We start from the raw sequence: 14922 nt of genomic DNA on the forward strand, positions 1-14922 counted from the left end.
ACATGGTCAACACTTTGGGCAGCAGGCAAGCCAAGCTGTGGCGATACCTGGCGGTCAGATTTGTCGTGAAAGTCGCTATAAATTGTCTTAAATACGGTGATGCAACCATGTAAATATGGACCATAAACTCCATGGAATGTTTACTGCACCTTGTTGAGAGAGAGAGAGAGAGAGAGAGAGAGAGAGAGAGAGAGAGAGAGAGAGAGAGGGGAAGGAGAGAGAGAGAGAGAGAGAGAGCATTCTAAGTTTCATTCATTCATTCAAGCAAATATTTGATTTTGATTGCTGGTTCTCTAAATACCAACAACAGAGAAACACATGTGTCACACACATCTGTTTCTTCTACTGACACAATCTGTTACACCTTCTTTCTAAAAAAAAAAACAAAAAGAATCTTCTAGAGACTCTTCTAGAGTTTCAGACACTAAGAACATCTATATTCTTAGAAGGGCTCTTAAATAATATTTTTATAACAAGTCATTTGTTCTAAAATAATAATTAGAAAAATAATTTAAGTGTTCTCGATATTCCTATACAAACATTCTTACGGCTTTATTGACCATCACTCCCGTATCCTACAAACTAGGGGCAGTTTGGCTGTGACGCCATCCTGCTAACCCGTGAATAGTCACTGATTATAGTAACTGAGTAATTACTGCAGTTTTTTCATTTGATACTGTCCATATTAGCTAGCTAGATGCTACTAATACCTTACATTTACCACTAAATAACTAATATTAACTCTACCTTTAAGCAAAGAGATGAACAATTAAATGAACCTTTGGATATGGTCAGCGATTTGGCTTATTTTCAGTACCTGTTTATAATTATTTCTCCATGAAACAGTTAAGAACATTGTCAGAAAATAAGTAATATGGTCTTAAGAAAATGCATAGTATTGCAGTTAAGCAAGTACATCTAAACGTCTTTATGGTTTTAGGACTTTAGGATGGTTCTTACTAGGAGCCCTTTAATGAATCCAGGACAGCTGCTGTCATCTGTGTGATGCTGCTTTGATGGTTACTGCTAGCAGTCTGTGAGCTCACAGCAGACCAGGTGAGAGTGCACCTGCCCGTTCTTCTCCACACGTGCTCTCTGAGGATATAAAACTGAGCATATCAGGTCTATCAGCTGCCATGAGAACAAACACATAGCCCACAAATACATAGCACACATGTCAAACAGCAGGTATGATGTGTGTCATCTTGGATAGTGTGCTTGGATAGTGTGCTTGGATAGTGTGTTTGGATAGTAAGCTTGGATAGTGTGTTTGGATAGTGAGCTTGGTGTGCTTGGACTGTTTGCTTTGTTAAGCCAGCTTTATTGCCACATGTTCAATTCCATCTTGATATGTGGAATTCAGAAAATTCCTAGAAACTTTATTTGCACCTGGAGCAGGCCAGCAAGCAATGACACATGTCTCTAGCTCACAGTGAAGCCCTATATTGCCAGTTAGTTTCATAGTAAACTGATAAGATGATGATAAGTAAAGACATAATTTGCTAATTGTCCCTATAAACAAAATATTGATATTGGAGAGAATTGTTAACACGACATCACACGTTTTGAAAACAATGTCAACATTTTAAAAATGGCTGTACTGTAAATTCTGGGCTGTTGTGTGTCCTGTTCTCTCAGTGACCCCTCCGAGCTAGTGTTGTGTTGTGCAGGCTGCATGCTGCATGTCTGCTGCACCTGGGCACCCAACCCTGCTGTGTTTGAAGTATGTCCTTATTATGGTGAACGAGTTTTGCACAAGTCAGATCTGATGGAGAGGTTTATTGTTTTAGACATTTAACAGGATATCAATAACATTTTATTGTATTGTAATTGCTGAGAGAGCTATAGGAACTGAAGACAAATATTTTATTAATTAATGTTGATTTGTATTCGAATTTAATTGCTTTAGTGTTTGTGTTGCACATAATGGTTTTAGGTGTCACAAATCAAAATCACTACTCACATTAATGGGTTAGAATTTCTAGAATATCTCAGCACTGACACACAGAATATATGTTTCATTGTATGATGTCGGCATGTATTATGACTGAATATATTTATGAACAACAGCTCTTAGGTACAGTTAGCCTTTAGACTTCTGCCTGAGGGTTTCCACTGCCTTAGTAATCAGGTCCATTACAACTTACATTTCGTACATTTTTCTTTTCTTTGTTTTTGCATATCTTGTGGTTGACTGTCCCTTAATGGACATTTGGTGTTTCCCCCTAGTGGACATTTGCCTATAAGTTGACCTACTGTTTCTGCTTCTTTTGTGGGTGTCCATATCAGTCTGAACGAAACAAAGCCTCTTTGGTTCAGCATCAAAAGCTTGGAAAGCACAGGCTGAGACTGGAGACCTTACACTCCCACACATGCAGCATGTAGGTTGCTTCCTGTCCCTGTGGGTCTTTTTGTGAACAGTGAGGTTTTCTCTCACTTTCTGCACAGAGCTCCACACTCGCATGGTCAGGCACCGCGGCTTCTCCCTGGCATGAGAAAGGAACTTACAGGGGATTTTTGTGTCTCACGCAATGGAAAGCAAAATGGATTTCTCATACATTTCTTTGAAATGCAAACTCCAAACAAATGCACTCAGGTTCTCATATAAGTGCCTGTGCTCATTAACAGCACATATAAGTGCCTGTGCTCATATCCATCATCAAGGGATGATGTACAATTGTTTTCACTCTTTATTTATTGCTTGTTTATATGCAGATAAGTGAGCTTACACAGTGAACATTAGTTGTGTGAGGATACCAGTGTTGCGAATAACGCCGTTAAAAATAACGGCGTTAGGTAACGGCGTCATTTTGTCAGTAACGGGATAATATAATTAGTTACTTTTCCTGTCGTTACAACGCCGTTTACGTTACTGGTCATTAAAAGCGGTGCGTTACTATATATTGATGCTGCCCAGGCTAGTGAGGAGTAACAGATCCCAATAGGTCACAGTTCTCGGTGTAACACCTGTTTAACTTAACAAGTCAGTAAGCGATTGGCTAAGGCAGCGTGTCACGTATGGCTACGCCCCCTCTCCCCGCTGTCACTCCAACGTCTCTGTTCCTCGTGGTTTTGTTATTCCCTGCCTGTTTATCCCGCCCAGCTCGTTGTCTCTGATTCCTCGTTGTTACCACGCCCCTGTCGTCATTGTTTGCACCTGATCCTTGTTTGGTGTTCTGTGTATATATAATCCCTGAGTGTCCCTTGTCCCTTGTCGGTTGTTTTGGATGTTGGTGTTTGTTCCATTTGGATTGCCGTTCGCCTGTGGTTCGTGTTCTCTGTGTTTCCCTGCCTTGCTCGTGTTTGCCTTGTTTTCGTTATGCCCGTGTATCTATGTTATTCGGACTGCCCCCCCGTTATGACCCCTGACTGCTTTAGTGACGATGAATATGGAATGTCCTGCAATAAATCTCGCTCTTCTCAGCGTTTGTGTCCGTCCCCTCGCTTCGTGGCGCGAGCCACATTACATAACAACCGACCCAACAAGGACACAGCGAGAGAGCGAGACTCTGGTAAGTTCAACCGCTGTAATGAGATGTTGGCTGGTTTAATTCGGTTCGACTCTCCGGTATTACAGCGTGAACGAACCAGAGACAGGAATTCCCCTTGAGCTGTGGGTACAGGGGAGTCTCGTCGCTGTAAAAACAAGGCGAAATCACTTTCGGTGTCTAGCTTTAGCGACGTGCTCCCTGATAAGCGCTATGTGTCTGCCCGACTCGACACACGCTACAGGGAGGAGCAACCTGTAGCGCGAGATTCGGGCAGACGGAATGAATGTGCAGACGAGCGTTGGCTTGGCTCTCGGTTGGCTTTCAAAAGCCATTGTGAGCTCCCGATACCTCCGACGAGGCGGAGTCACCATGAAAGCCACCGAGAAGCAGTTGTGTCTGTATGTTCTTCCAGGCGCAGACCAGACCGGGGAAGGAAGAAGACCACGCCCCCGGTTCAGAGCCCCGCTGCCACAGCGCATGAGGTCGTCGCCTACCCTGAGGAGCTCCTCCCTCCTTCGATCCTGCTAGCTCCTCCCCTTAAGACGCCAAAGAATTTTTTGGGGGGGAGTAGTGCACACTCACGGCAAGAGTGGCCGACTCCGCCCCCCGGTGACGTCGGTAAGGCGGTCCCGCCCCCCGGTGACGTCGGTAAGGCGGTCCCGCCCCCCGGTGACGTCGGTAAGGCGGTCCCGCCCCCCGAGGACGTCAGCCCGGTGGTTCCGCCCCCCGAGGACGTCAGCCCGGTGGTTCCGCCAGCCCGGTGGTTCCGCCAGCCCGGTGGTTCCGCCCCCCGACCCAGGGGAGGTTGTCCACGCCGGCTCCTGTTCCCGCTGCCCGCCAGCGGACCCCGCCTGTTCCCGCTGCCCGCCAGCGGACCCCGCCTGTTCCCGCTGCCCGCCAGCGGACCCCGCCTGTTCCCTCTGAGACTGTGCTGCCCTCTGTTGGGCATGGACTTTGTATGCCTCCTGCTCCACCCTGTGCCTCTTATGTTTCGCTGCCCGTGTTCCCTTTGCTCCCTGGTCCTGTCCCTGGTTTTGTTTTGGTCCCTGTCCCCTGTGGTTGTCTGTCAAGGTCTGTGTTCCTGTTCCCGTGTCTGTTTCTTGTGGTGTCGTCTCTGTCCCAGTCCCCATGTCGGTTCCCCAAGTCCTGACCCACTTTGTTCCTGTGCCGGTCTGTCGTCCACGCCATGTTTGCCTCTGTCTTTGTCTCTGCCCTGTCCCCTGGCCCCACTCCCGAGTCTGTTCCTGATCCTGTCCCGTCCTGTCCTGCTCCTGTACCTCACCCTGGCCCTGTCCGGTCTCCTGATGTTCCCCATCATGCCGTGTCCCAGTCCAGCTCCTGGCCAGTCTCTGCTTCCCCTGTCTCTGCCGTGTCCCGGTCTCCTTGTCCTGTCTTGTCTCATCCTGTCCCTCTGGTCGGTCCGGTAATGTCCTGTCCCGTGTCCCCTGTCCCTCGCCATGCCCCATGGTTCCCCGTCCTGTCCGAGTCTGGTTCCTGTCCTGTCTGCCCTTGCGTGCCCCGGAGTGGCACGCTTTGAGGGGGGGTACTGTCACGTATGGCTACGCCCCCTCTCCCCGCTGTCACTCCGTCTCTGTTCCTCGTGGTTTTGTTATTCCCTGCCTGTTTATCCCGCCCAGCTCGTTGTCTCTGATTCCTCGTTGTTACCACGCCCCTGTCGTCATTGTTTGCACCTGATCCTTGTTTGGTGTTCTGTGTATATATAATCCCTGAGTGTCCCTTGTCCCTTGTCGGTTGTTTTGGATGTTGGTGTTTGTTCCATTTGGATTGCCGTTCGCCTGTGGTTCGTGTTCTGTTTCCCTGCCTTGCTCGTGTTTGCCTTGTTTTCGTTATGCCCGTGTATCTGTTATTCGGACTGCCCCCCCGTTATGACCCCTGACTGCTTTAGTGACGATGAATATGGAATGTTCTGCAATAAATCTCGCTCTTCTCAGCGTTTGTGTCCGTCCCCTCACTCCGTGGCGCGAGCCACGTTACACAGCGTTATGGTAGCCAATCAGAGCCAGTGTTTTTACACGCGCGCCAAAGCACGCGAGTGACACGACACAAACGGAGAAGAGGCCGAAATGGCGTCAGGTGCAAGCCGAAGAAAATTTAGCATTTTCAAGGCGATATAAACATTATTTAAGAAAATACTTGAAGTTCCTGAATGTCTACCAGACTGGGTATTTGATTTATTTAATTAAGAATAGAGGATTTATTGTTAAGTTTACTTCTGTTGTGAACAAACCAGTTGTCTCAGGTTGAGAATTTAATTTAATAGATGTAAATGCACTTTATATAGTATAACTGTTTACTTTTGTTTTTTTGTTTTTTTTTTTACAAAGATTTGGGATTTTAAAGGATTTTATCCTGCACTGATCTGTGGATGTGCAATAAATATCAAAAGTTAAACAACTTTCTGATCTACTCATTTCAACTGACTGTGAAAACTGCTTAAAAAAAACTTAATTAATTGGCATATAACCTTTTTTAAACTGTAACGCAAATAGTTACTTTCCCTGGTAACGAGTTACTTTTATTATAGAGTAATTCAGTTACTAACTCAGTTACTTTTTTGAAGAAGTAGTGAGTAACTATAACTAATTCCTTTTTTAGAGTAACGTTCCCAACACTGGAGGATACTATCAGGAACTACAGAGACGCTGCTTATTGAAGTGAGCTGTTTGTGGTATACTGCTGACATGTTCGTGGTCTCCTGCTGACATTTTCATGGTATACTGCTGAGATTTTCATGATATATTGCTGACACCTTCATAGTATACTGCTGAAATGCTTATCATTGCTGAGCTGTTCATGGTATACTGCTGAGATGATCACGGTATACTGCTAAGACTTTTGTGGTATACTGCTGAGACGTTTGTGGAATACTGCCGAGATGTTCGTGGTGTACTGCTGAGACATTTGTGGTATACTGCCGAAATGTCTGTGGTATAGACGTTGGTGGTAAACTGCCGAGACGTTCGTGGTATACTGCCGAGATGTTGGTGGTATACTGCCGAGATGTTGGTGGTATACTGCTGAGATATTGGTGGTATACTGTAGAGACATTGGTGCTATACTGCTGAGACGTTGGTGGTATACTGCTGAGACGTTGGTGGTATACTGCCGAGACATTGGTGGTATACTGCAGAGACATTGGTGGTATACTGCAGAGACGTTGGTGCTATACTGCTGAGACGTTGGTGCTATACTGCTGAGACGTTGGTGGTATACTGCCGAGATGTTGGTGGTATACTGCTGAGATATTGGTGGTATACTGTAGAGACATTGGTGCTATACTGCTGAGACGTTGGTGCTATACTGCTGAGACGTTGGTGCTATACTGCTGAGACGTTGGTGGCAAACTGCTGAGACGTTCAGGATATGGTTGCACATGAGTGCTTGGCTTTGGCCCCCAGCCGTGGCCAGGCTGGACAACTACCGGCCGTCAGCCCCCAGCCTTGGCCAGGCCGCATGACTCTCGGTCCTGGACCCACAGCCTGACATTTTATGTGTTCTGGCCATCCTGGTGCGAGCTCTGGACCAGCGACTGCAGACAGATAGTCGATGTCAATTTCTGCATGGCTTGTCATTCCCTCCTGACGGTGTGATGTCTGTCAGCATGGTGGCAGGATCATGTGAGGTAGTGGTTACAGCAGTAACTCCTCATGCTCATCCACCAGTCTGAGAAATTACCTATTTATAGACTGATCCTAAAATCACCAGACTGATGTTTAATTGTAGATATGACGTTGGTATGGTTTTTAAATATGCTTGTTGTGACATCATATAATCTTTTTATTAGATAGAAAAGACTGATAGCTTGAGTCTAATGAGCGTGAAACTATGGCAGGAGTCAGAATTGCTGTGAAACAGATTTTATTAAGCACCGCAAAGAGGGCTCAGTCTAATAAAAAATGTTTAGTTAATTATCTGAGCATAATCTCCCAAATGTAGGTTCACTCTGTAGAGTTATACACAACTCTGTAAAGAATATTTAACAGAATCAGATGTGAGTGAATGAATATGACAGTAAATTAAAGGATAATTTAACTTGAAATGTGAAGATGGGATATCCATATCCATACCCCCCGCCCCTAGAATAAGCCATCCATGTCTGTGTGAACGCTTTATGTAATTTTGCCAATTAGCAACTTTGAAGAGTTTAAGAGTGGCAGCTAATTAAGGAGGTTAAGTGAAGGGTCAACAACCCTCACACACTCTGTGAAGATTCTGTCAAACTGAACACAACACACCCATTAATCTTTACAAAACTTTGCCCCCCCGCGTTTTTTTCAGACGTCATTAAATGACATAGTGAGGTCGAGAATGGAACAAGTACCTTACTTATTTGTCAACTCTTCTAATTAGTAAGGTTAGATGTACAAATATGTCAGCAGACCAGAAAAAACAATTTGAATGTATTTCCCTCCCCAGTGAAACACAGTCAGGATAGAACGCGACTAACACACATCTTCCACTGGGTGGCGCTAAACCATCTCCTGTTTGTCCGTGCGTGTACCGTCTGTAAATTAAAACAGGTAACCGGCCTGCGCATCCATTTACTAGAACAGAAAGCATCAGCTCCTACACTCTTCTGACAAGTGTGGGTTCTGCAATAAATCTACTGGTCGACTATAGTCTATACTATTTATTTTGTGAACTAATCACTTTTTACAGGACAGACAGATATCTTGGATTTTGTCCTTCTTTTTATACAAAAAATATATATTTCAAGTGTATTGAAATGAATAGGAGATTGTGCGCTATTTCGCCGAGAATGCACATAGAGCTCAGAATTCGGCTCCTACTGTACTTGAATAACACCGGCTGGGCGGGAAGTGCGTGTGTGAAGGAATGAAGAGGCGATTACTTCGTCTGACTGCGCGTGCTTTCCTCACTTCGCATCTAGGCTGCTCCGCGCGCAGAGGTCCCACATAGCGATGGATTTAACAGGTAAAGCCGTGGACAAGCGAATACGACAAGATAATTCTTCCAGAATCTTGGATTGGATTTTGTTTAAAATTGATGCAAATGGTAATCAAGTAAACATAGAAGTCTAATGTCTGAAATATTACTTTGATGAAGTAACTGTGCGTAGTAACACGGCACGTTTTCATTTAGATGGAAAAAGCAGTACAAGGTATGACGATGTGTAACTTGATGAAGGTTCATCTGAAGCGTGCTTAAAATTTATCTTGTACTTGATCGGCGCGGTATGTGGATATTTTGTCTTGTTTAACTCGTATCTTAATAGATGTTTCCTTTCCAGAATACAAGAAACAAGTACTTTGAAGATCATCTTGATATCATCTCATACCTATAGGAGGAGAGAGACGGGGCACCGGAGTCAGAGAGTGAGAGAAAGAGGGAGAGAGAGAGAAAGAGGGAGAGAGAGAGAAAGAGAGAGAGAGAGAGAGAGAGAGAGAGAGAGAGAGAGAGAGAGAGAGAGAGAGAGAGAGATTGGTGTTAGGTTAGATTGGACCAGGTAATAGAGCCGTAACAAACCTCCAAGGGGCTGATCTTAAACATCAGTGCGTACAGGACTCCAGTTCCGATCATGGCGCCAGCAGCCAGCCCCGGACACTGTGCCATGCTGGCTCTCGCTCTCCTCCTGGGATGTGGCGTAGGGCTCAGCCTGGGCCAGAACGACACGGAGCCCATCGTTCTGGAGGGGAAGTGCCTAGTGGTGTGCGACTCCAACCCCTCTTCTGACGGAGGGGTCACCTCTTCGCTCGGGATATCCGTACGCTCCGGCAGCGCCAAAGTGGCTTTTTCGGCAGTCAGGGGGACAAATCACGAACCTTCGGAGATGAGCAACACATCAATGACCATCTACTTTGATCAGGTCAGGCGGATCGTCTGAATTTACTTTGTACTGACTTAGTTTAGACTACTATGAAGTGCATTTTGGTTTTAAACTTTGCAAATCCTCATCTGCTGATTAAAAACACTTGTTTGTTACGCACTTCAAACGACACACGTGAAGTTACTTTTAGGGTTACAAATTCGTCAGTACACATGAAATGAAGGCGCGTGTCAAACAGTTCTAAAGCCAGTGAATACGAATCGCCTGTTAGCATAACGGTCATATATGCAGTCAGAAAAAAAAATGCGATGTGAGAATTCGAATATGTAGGACCAGGATGATTTTGTCTCTCAAAACTATTCAGACCAATCAGAAATATTAAGACATTTCCTTAAAATAAAATAATTTATCATGTGTTTTATTACTGTTGTTGCAGGTATTAGTGAACATTGGCAATCATTTCGACTTAAAAGCAAGTGTGTTTACGGCACCGCGAAGAGGTATTTACAGTTTCAGTTTTCATGTGGTGAAGGTCTACAACAGACAGACCATACAGGTGAGCATAACAGCATCTTCCCCGCTATTTGTAACACTTCGTAACACTTCGAGCGGACATCGTCAGCTCGCGCTATATATATCCGTTACGCGGTTCTGTGCGGAATTAGTACACTCCAATGGGTTAAGTACACGTTGTCTTGTTATTCAGGTCAACCTGATGCAGAACGAATACCCAGTCATATCCGCGTTCGCTGGGGATCAGGATGTCACGAGGGAGGCGGCGAGCAACGGAGTTCTACTGATGGTGGAGCGCGAGGACCGGGTCTATCTCAAGCTCGAGAGAGGGAATCTCATGGGCGGATGGAAATATTCAACGTTTTCTGGATTTTTAGTTTTCCCTCTATAACTGCCTTGCAAATATTTACTGCATTTTACTTTTTTTAAAGACCGCAGAAGATAAATATCAGTTCGACGAACAAAACTCTTTGCTATATGCGCATATAGCGCAGACATCCCAAATGGCTAAGCTGAGTAAGGACGTATCTATGGAGGTTCCGTATCATCCAACATTCATTTCCCAGTGTATTCATGCGGAGGAACTTGTGGATCAGCTCGCGTATAGTACACATGTGGTGTCTAGTACACATGTTGATTCTTGGATTCTATCCTTGAGCAAACAGTTACGTTTGCTAATAGACAATAACCTGGACAACTATAAACGGAAGATATTTAAGATGAAGATTCTAACCCGAACTAAGTATATTTATGCTCTACGTTGTGTTCGTTTAGCCTTAAAGATTTGGCTTCCGTCAAGTGACGTGGTATGGAGCTATGACCGAGGACGTTCCGGTGTCAAGAAAGTGCTTTACGGCCTAAAGCATTTTTGCACGAATGGAAGATCTTGTTTTGTGGTGTTCATGGTGTTTCGTATGGATGCTGAACATGTCGAAAATGTGCCAAATGTAGGCCGCCAACTATACAGTGATTATTAAAAGAGAAAAAAATATATCAGCCAGTGGAGGCATCTTAAAACTTTTGCAGAACGTTCATCTAATTTATAAAATACATATTGACATGGTGTGTTTACATTCCGGATCTACGTACCTTTGACTGATTTAGTGTTCGTGACATTTTGATCACAAATGTGCATTGTGGAAAAAGAGAAAAATCCATATATGATGTCCCGCCTAATAAAATACTGTATTGTACGCGTATCTATTCAGTCTTTCTTAATTCATATTTTATGAAACTCTGACACTCGTCAAAAAATGTGAACGCGCGATTGTCACACAGTAATGCTGTTGGATACTGATTCGAGATAATGATGCCGAGTGAGTATAGCAGTAAGTTTATAAAACGCTCTTTTGGGGAATCCCGTTGTAGACCTGCTTCAGATCTGGGACCTGTCCATGGTCCTGAAGTAACAGCTTGCTGAAATGTACTGGGATATGAAGTACAGAGGACTCATGCGAACCAATAATTATTTTCCAAATAGTATAAATTCTGTTGTTATATACGCGGATAGCCCACGTGCATAGGCCAAGGGCCCGATAGAAAGCGGAATATCATCAATAAAATATTAATTCCCTTAATCTCTTCTCCTCATAAGCACTGCTAGTCTAACAAACACACAAATACAGCGTGCGCGCGCACACACGCACGCAAATTACCACAATGCTATTTAACGCTTTTACAGTCAGCTAAGGTTGCAGTTGTATTATAGAGCATACCTACAACACAAATTATTACAATTGAGACATATATGGTAAAATAAATACATGGTGATAAATAACTGGAATTTGAAGATTTCGAGTTTATATGTGTGGTGCATATGAAAAGCCTGGCCTGAAATCCCATAACACAAGTCAACTTAAACAGCCATGGTCCTTAACTGACATGACATTTGTTTTTTTTATTTGTATCTAAAGGGAACAACTTCCTGCCAGTGTAATCTAAACACCTACCGCATTATCACAATTATCATGTTGCTGTTGTTCAAGGTAAATCTGAACAATCTGTGACAAATCTTGCATTTTTATTTGTATCTTGTGATTCTAAATCTATCCAATAAATGCTACAAATGTAGACAACGTTGGATTTTTACAGGCTACAGATGAGCTCATAATGGAAGTGAAAAACATATCTGTGAAAATAAATGCAAATGTACAGGACAGAGTTCTTCCCCTGTGAGTGACACCCTGCAATCAGTGACTTAAACAAACCTAAACCAAAATGACTCATCACCATGCAGGAGATAAAGGAGTGTTCATCCAGTCTTAATTCAGCATATCATACACTGATGTGTATTTACAGAGGACTACAGTGCTTTAGGTGTTCAGTTAATAAAGAAACAACTCTTAGTTCACACTGTGAAATTAAAATGGCCTATAATATTGTGTAAAATTATTTGTAGATAGAAATGTCAAGTAGGGATATTAGCTTTGGTAATAAGCATAAACATTGAGTTGAAACAAAAGTAGCAATCAATAAAGAAGGTTAATTTATATAAAAAGAAGAAAATCAGAAAGTTGTATTAATAAATTGCCTGTAGTTTCCCTTCAGTAATTACTCATATAAAGGAAGAAAGGCAAGCAGTGGTACAGATTTCACAATGACACGTTTAGTTTAAATGTGTGACACAGAAGGTCAATTATTATGTTGAAATATTTTATGCTTATTACTGATTTGTATAACCTAAATATTTACCATTTCCTAATATCATTCTTTTACACCTTGATATGTTGAATCACATGTGTACTTTCAATTTGAAAACCACCAAACATGTATTATTCATTCCCATAGGGAGAAAACACCATGATCTTCTTAGAGTAGGTGTGCTTATCTAGGATCAGATTTCTGTTTTCCCTATTTCTTTGTTTGCAGACAGGAACAGACCCTATATCAGCACTCCTACACTAAGACGTTTTTGGGAATATGAGCCCATGTTGGTTTCAAATGCAAGTCAGTTGTTTTCTCCCGGTGAAATAAGCACAACTCTCTACTGGTGGAATCATTTCCCAGTATGCACTGGTGCATGGAAACTCTAGTCATGTACTCAGTGGGATTGTATCAGACATAGATATTGTGGATGTCACAACTTACTTACTTTCTTTCTCTTCCTTTTCTTTCTTGTCCATTCATCTGTCTCTTGTACTGCATTGTGTTTGATATCTTGACAGTTATTATTCACAGTTGCACTATAAGACTTTAATCAGAAAATTCAGCATGCAACGTGTTCAGTAGATTCACAGTAATGCAGAGATCCATGAGGTAAGCTATGACATCACACACTTATATTGTTCCCACATGTTGTTTAATATCATATCAATTCACTTCAGCGCTGAAGAGAAGATGGAAGTTCAGACTGAGTTCAGGCAGAAGAGGTGAATGACCCTTCTGTTCTTTTGGAACTGTTTACGGTGTGGCATAAACAGCCCCATGTTTGCAAAAAAGACTTATATACGATCCATTAAAGAAGCCAAGATATAAAACCCACAGAAGTGCAATAAATCTCTTTCCTTAAATGCAATTTATGAGCGCACAGATGGCTGAATAGTATGTGTTTTTAATTATGAAAAAGTAGCAACATCCAAGAAACACTTTGGGCTTTAATGTGCCTCTGAATGCTCCTGATCCAGAGGTTAGGCCCTGAGAGACCAGGCTCCTGTTAAACACCCACTCTGCACTAATCTGGGCACCGAGGGCCTTTGTGCTCTCATAGACTAGCACACAGTCTTCACACCACCCTATGATCTTGCAGGAATACACACAGTAATGCTTCATGAATTAGACCTCACAACCTGCTTATTAATGCCACGGGAATGTGATTAACTGAGTGTTTTAGGGGTTTTGTTTCTGCTGTGAGATGTGTTAGTTATTGATCTGGGGCTTCTCATGTCTTATATGTTCCCGTACTGGGAGCATCTTTGGTGTGGGTCTCTGACTCCAAACCCTCACACACACACACACACACACACACACACACACACACACACACACACACACACACACACACACACACACACACACACACACAGTGGGACAGGAAGCTAATAGCTTTAAAGCGATCAGAAATTAATTTTCACTTCAGCTGCTAATTATTAAATCTAACACAGTCCTAAGAAGCACTTTTTTCCTTTTTTTTTGCTGGAGGCACTGATATAGAAATATGTTTAGTGCCACTATAAAACCCACCATTATAAAATCCTATACTACTGCTAGACTGTTTAATACTTCAGTATGTTTAGACATGTTAATATGTTTAATATAATAAATGCAGTTTGTGTAATTTCGTGCAGTGATGAAGAGTATTATGAAGGGAAATCTTCAAATGATGTGATATTTCAATATCAAGCTTTACCAAGTGGATAGAACAGTAATTGCAGTTAAATAATATTTGGTGAGGGTATTTTCTCTATATAGAAAAATAATGTAATTGGTGAAATTGGTATTATGTTTTGAGTCTGAAGTGATAGAAACTTTTGAAAGAACTGTGCATCTTGGTTCTTCTGAACTTCTGGAGATGTGATTAACCAACCTTTGCCTGCTTTAGAGGTTTGAAAAGTACTGGGCAAACCAATCTAGTCCAGGAAATAGCTCAAGCCAATGTCAAACACTACCTTTGAGATTGGCCAACGCAATCACAAGGGGATGAAGCAATGAGCATCGTGTTAGAGAAGGTTTTGTCCTTCATTCTGTAGAGGTTCCACCTTGACAGTCCAGAAGAACTGACATGGTGTGAAATTAGCCTCACTCACACACGGATAACAACAGCAGTAAAGGGTCACGAGTTGTTTTTTTTTTTAGTTTGAGCTGTTTTGAATTGTGGTGTAAAAAGATTTCTCTGTAGATTATGTAAATGGTTTTTATACATGTGCACTCTGTTTTTATTGCCTTTGAACTTCATATCCCTTCAGATGTTGTATATAAAAAAGACCAGAATGGGTCTAGACAATCAAAGTCTTATTTGCACTCGAAAACGGTGATTGTAAAATGCAAATAGGTAAATTTACAATATGTGCTAACATACACTTTACACTCAATTACACTCAAATGTTCTGCTAGTGGAGCCAGACACTCATTCCACACAGTATGCCTTTTGCATTAGCTCAAACAGAGTTGATT

General features: G+C 42.7%; 1 protein-coding gene across 1 annotated transcript; it reads left to right on the forward strand.

Annotated features, from left to right (window-relative positions):
- Nucleotides 1–8063: 8063 nt before the first annotated feature.
- On the forward strand, nt 8064–11012 carry cbln2b (cerebellin 2b precursor). Its single transcript, XM_077012845.1, has 4 exons — nt 8064–8447; nt 8764–9339; nt 9737–9856; nt 10007–11012. The coding sequence occupies exons 2-4, from the start codon at nt 9052–9054 to the stop codon at nt 10202–10204; spliced, it is 606 nt and encodes a 201-aa protein (XP_076868960.1). The 5' UTR covers nt 8064–8447; nt 8764–9051; the 3' UTR covers nt 10205–11012.
- The last annotated feature ends 3910 nt before the right edge of the window (nt 11013–14922 follow it).

This window comes from Brachyhypopomus gauderio, chromosome 7 (assembly GCF_052324685.1).
Source record: "Brachyhypopomus gauderio isolate BG-103 chromosome 7, BGAUD_0.2, whole genome shotgun sequence".
NCBI classification, from domain to species: domain Eukaryota; kingdom Metazoa; phylum Chordata; class Actinopteri; order Gymnotiformes; family Hypopomidae; genus Brachyhypopomus; species Brachyhypopomus gauderio.

Coding starts and splice junctions, on each gene's coding strand:
- cbln2b (XM_077012845.1), top strand. CDS start 9,052: ATGGCGCCAGCAGCCAGCCCCGGACACTGTGCCATGCTGGCTCTCGCT. Junction 9,340..9,736: donor TGACCATCTACTTTGATCAG/GTCAGGCGGATC, acceptor CTGTTGTTGCAG/GTATTAGTGAACATTGGCAA. Junction 9,857..10,006: donor ACAACAGACAGACCATACAG/GTGAGCATAACA, acceptor CTTGTTATTCAG/GTCAACCTGATGCAGAACGA.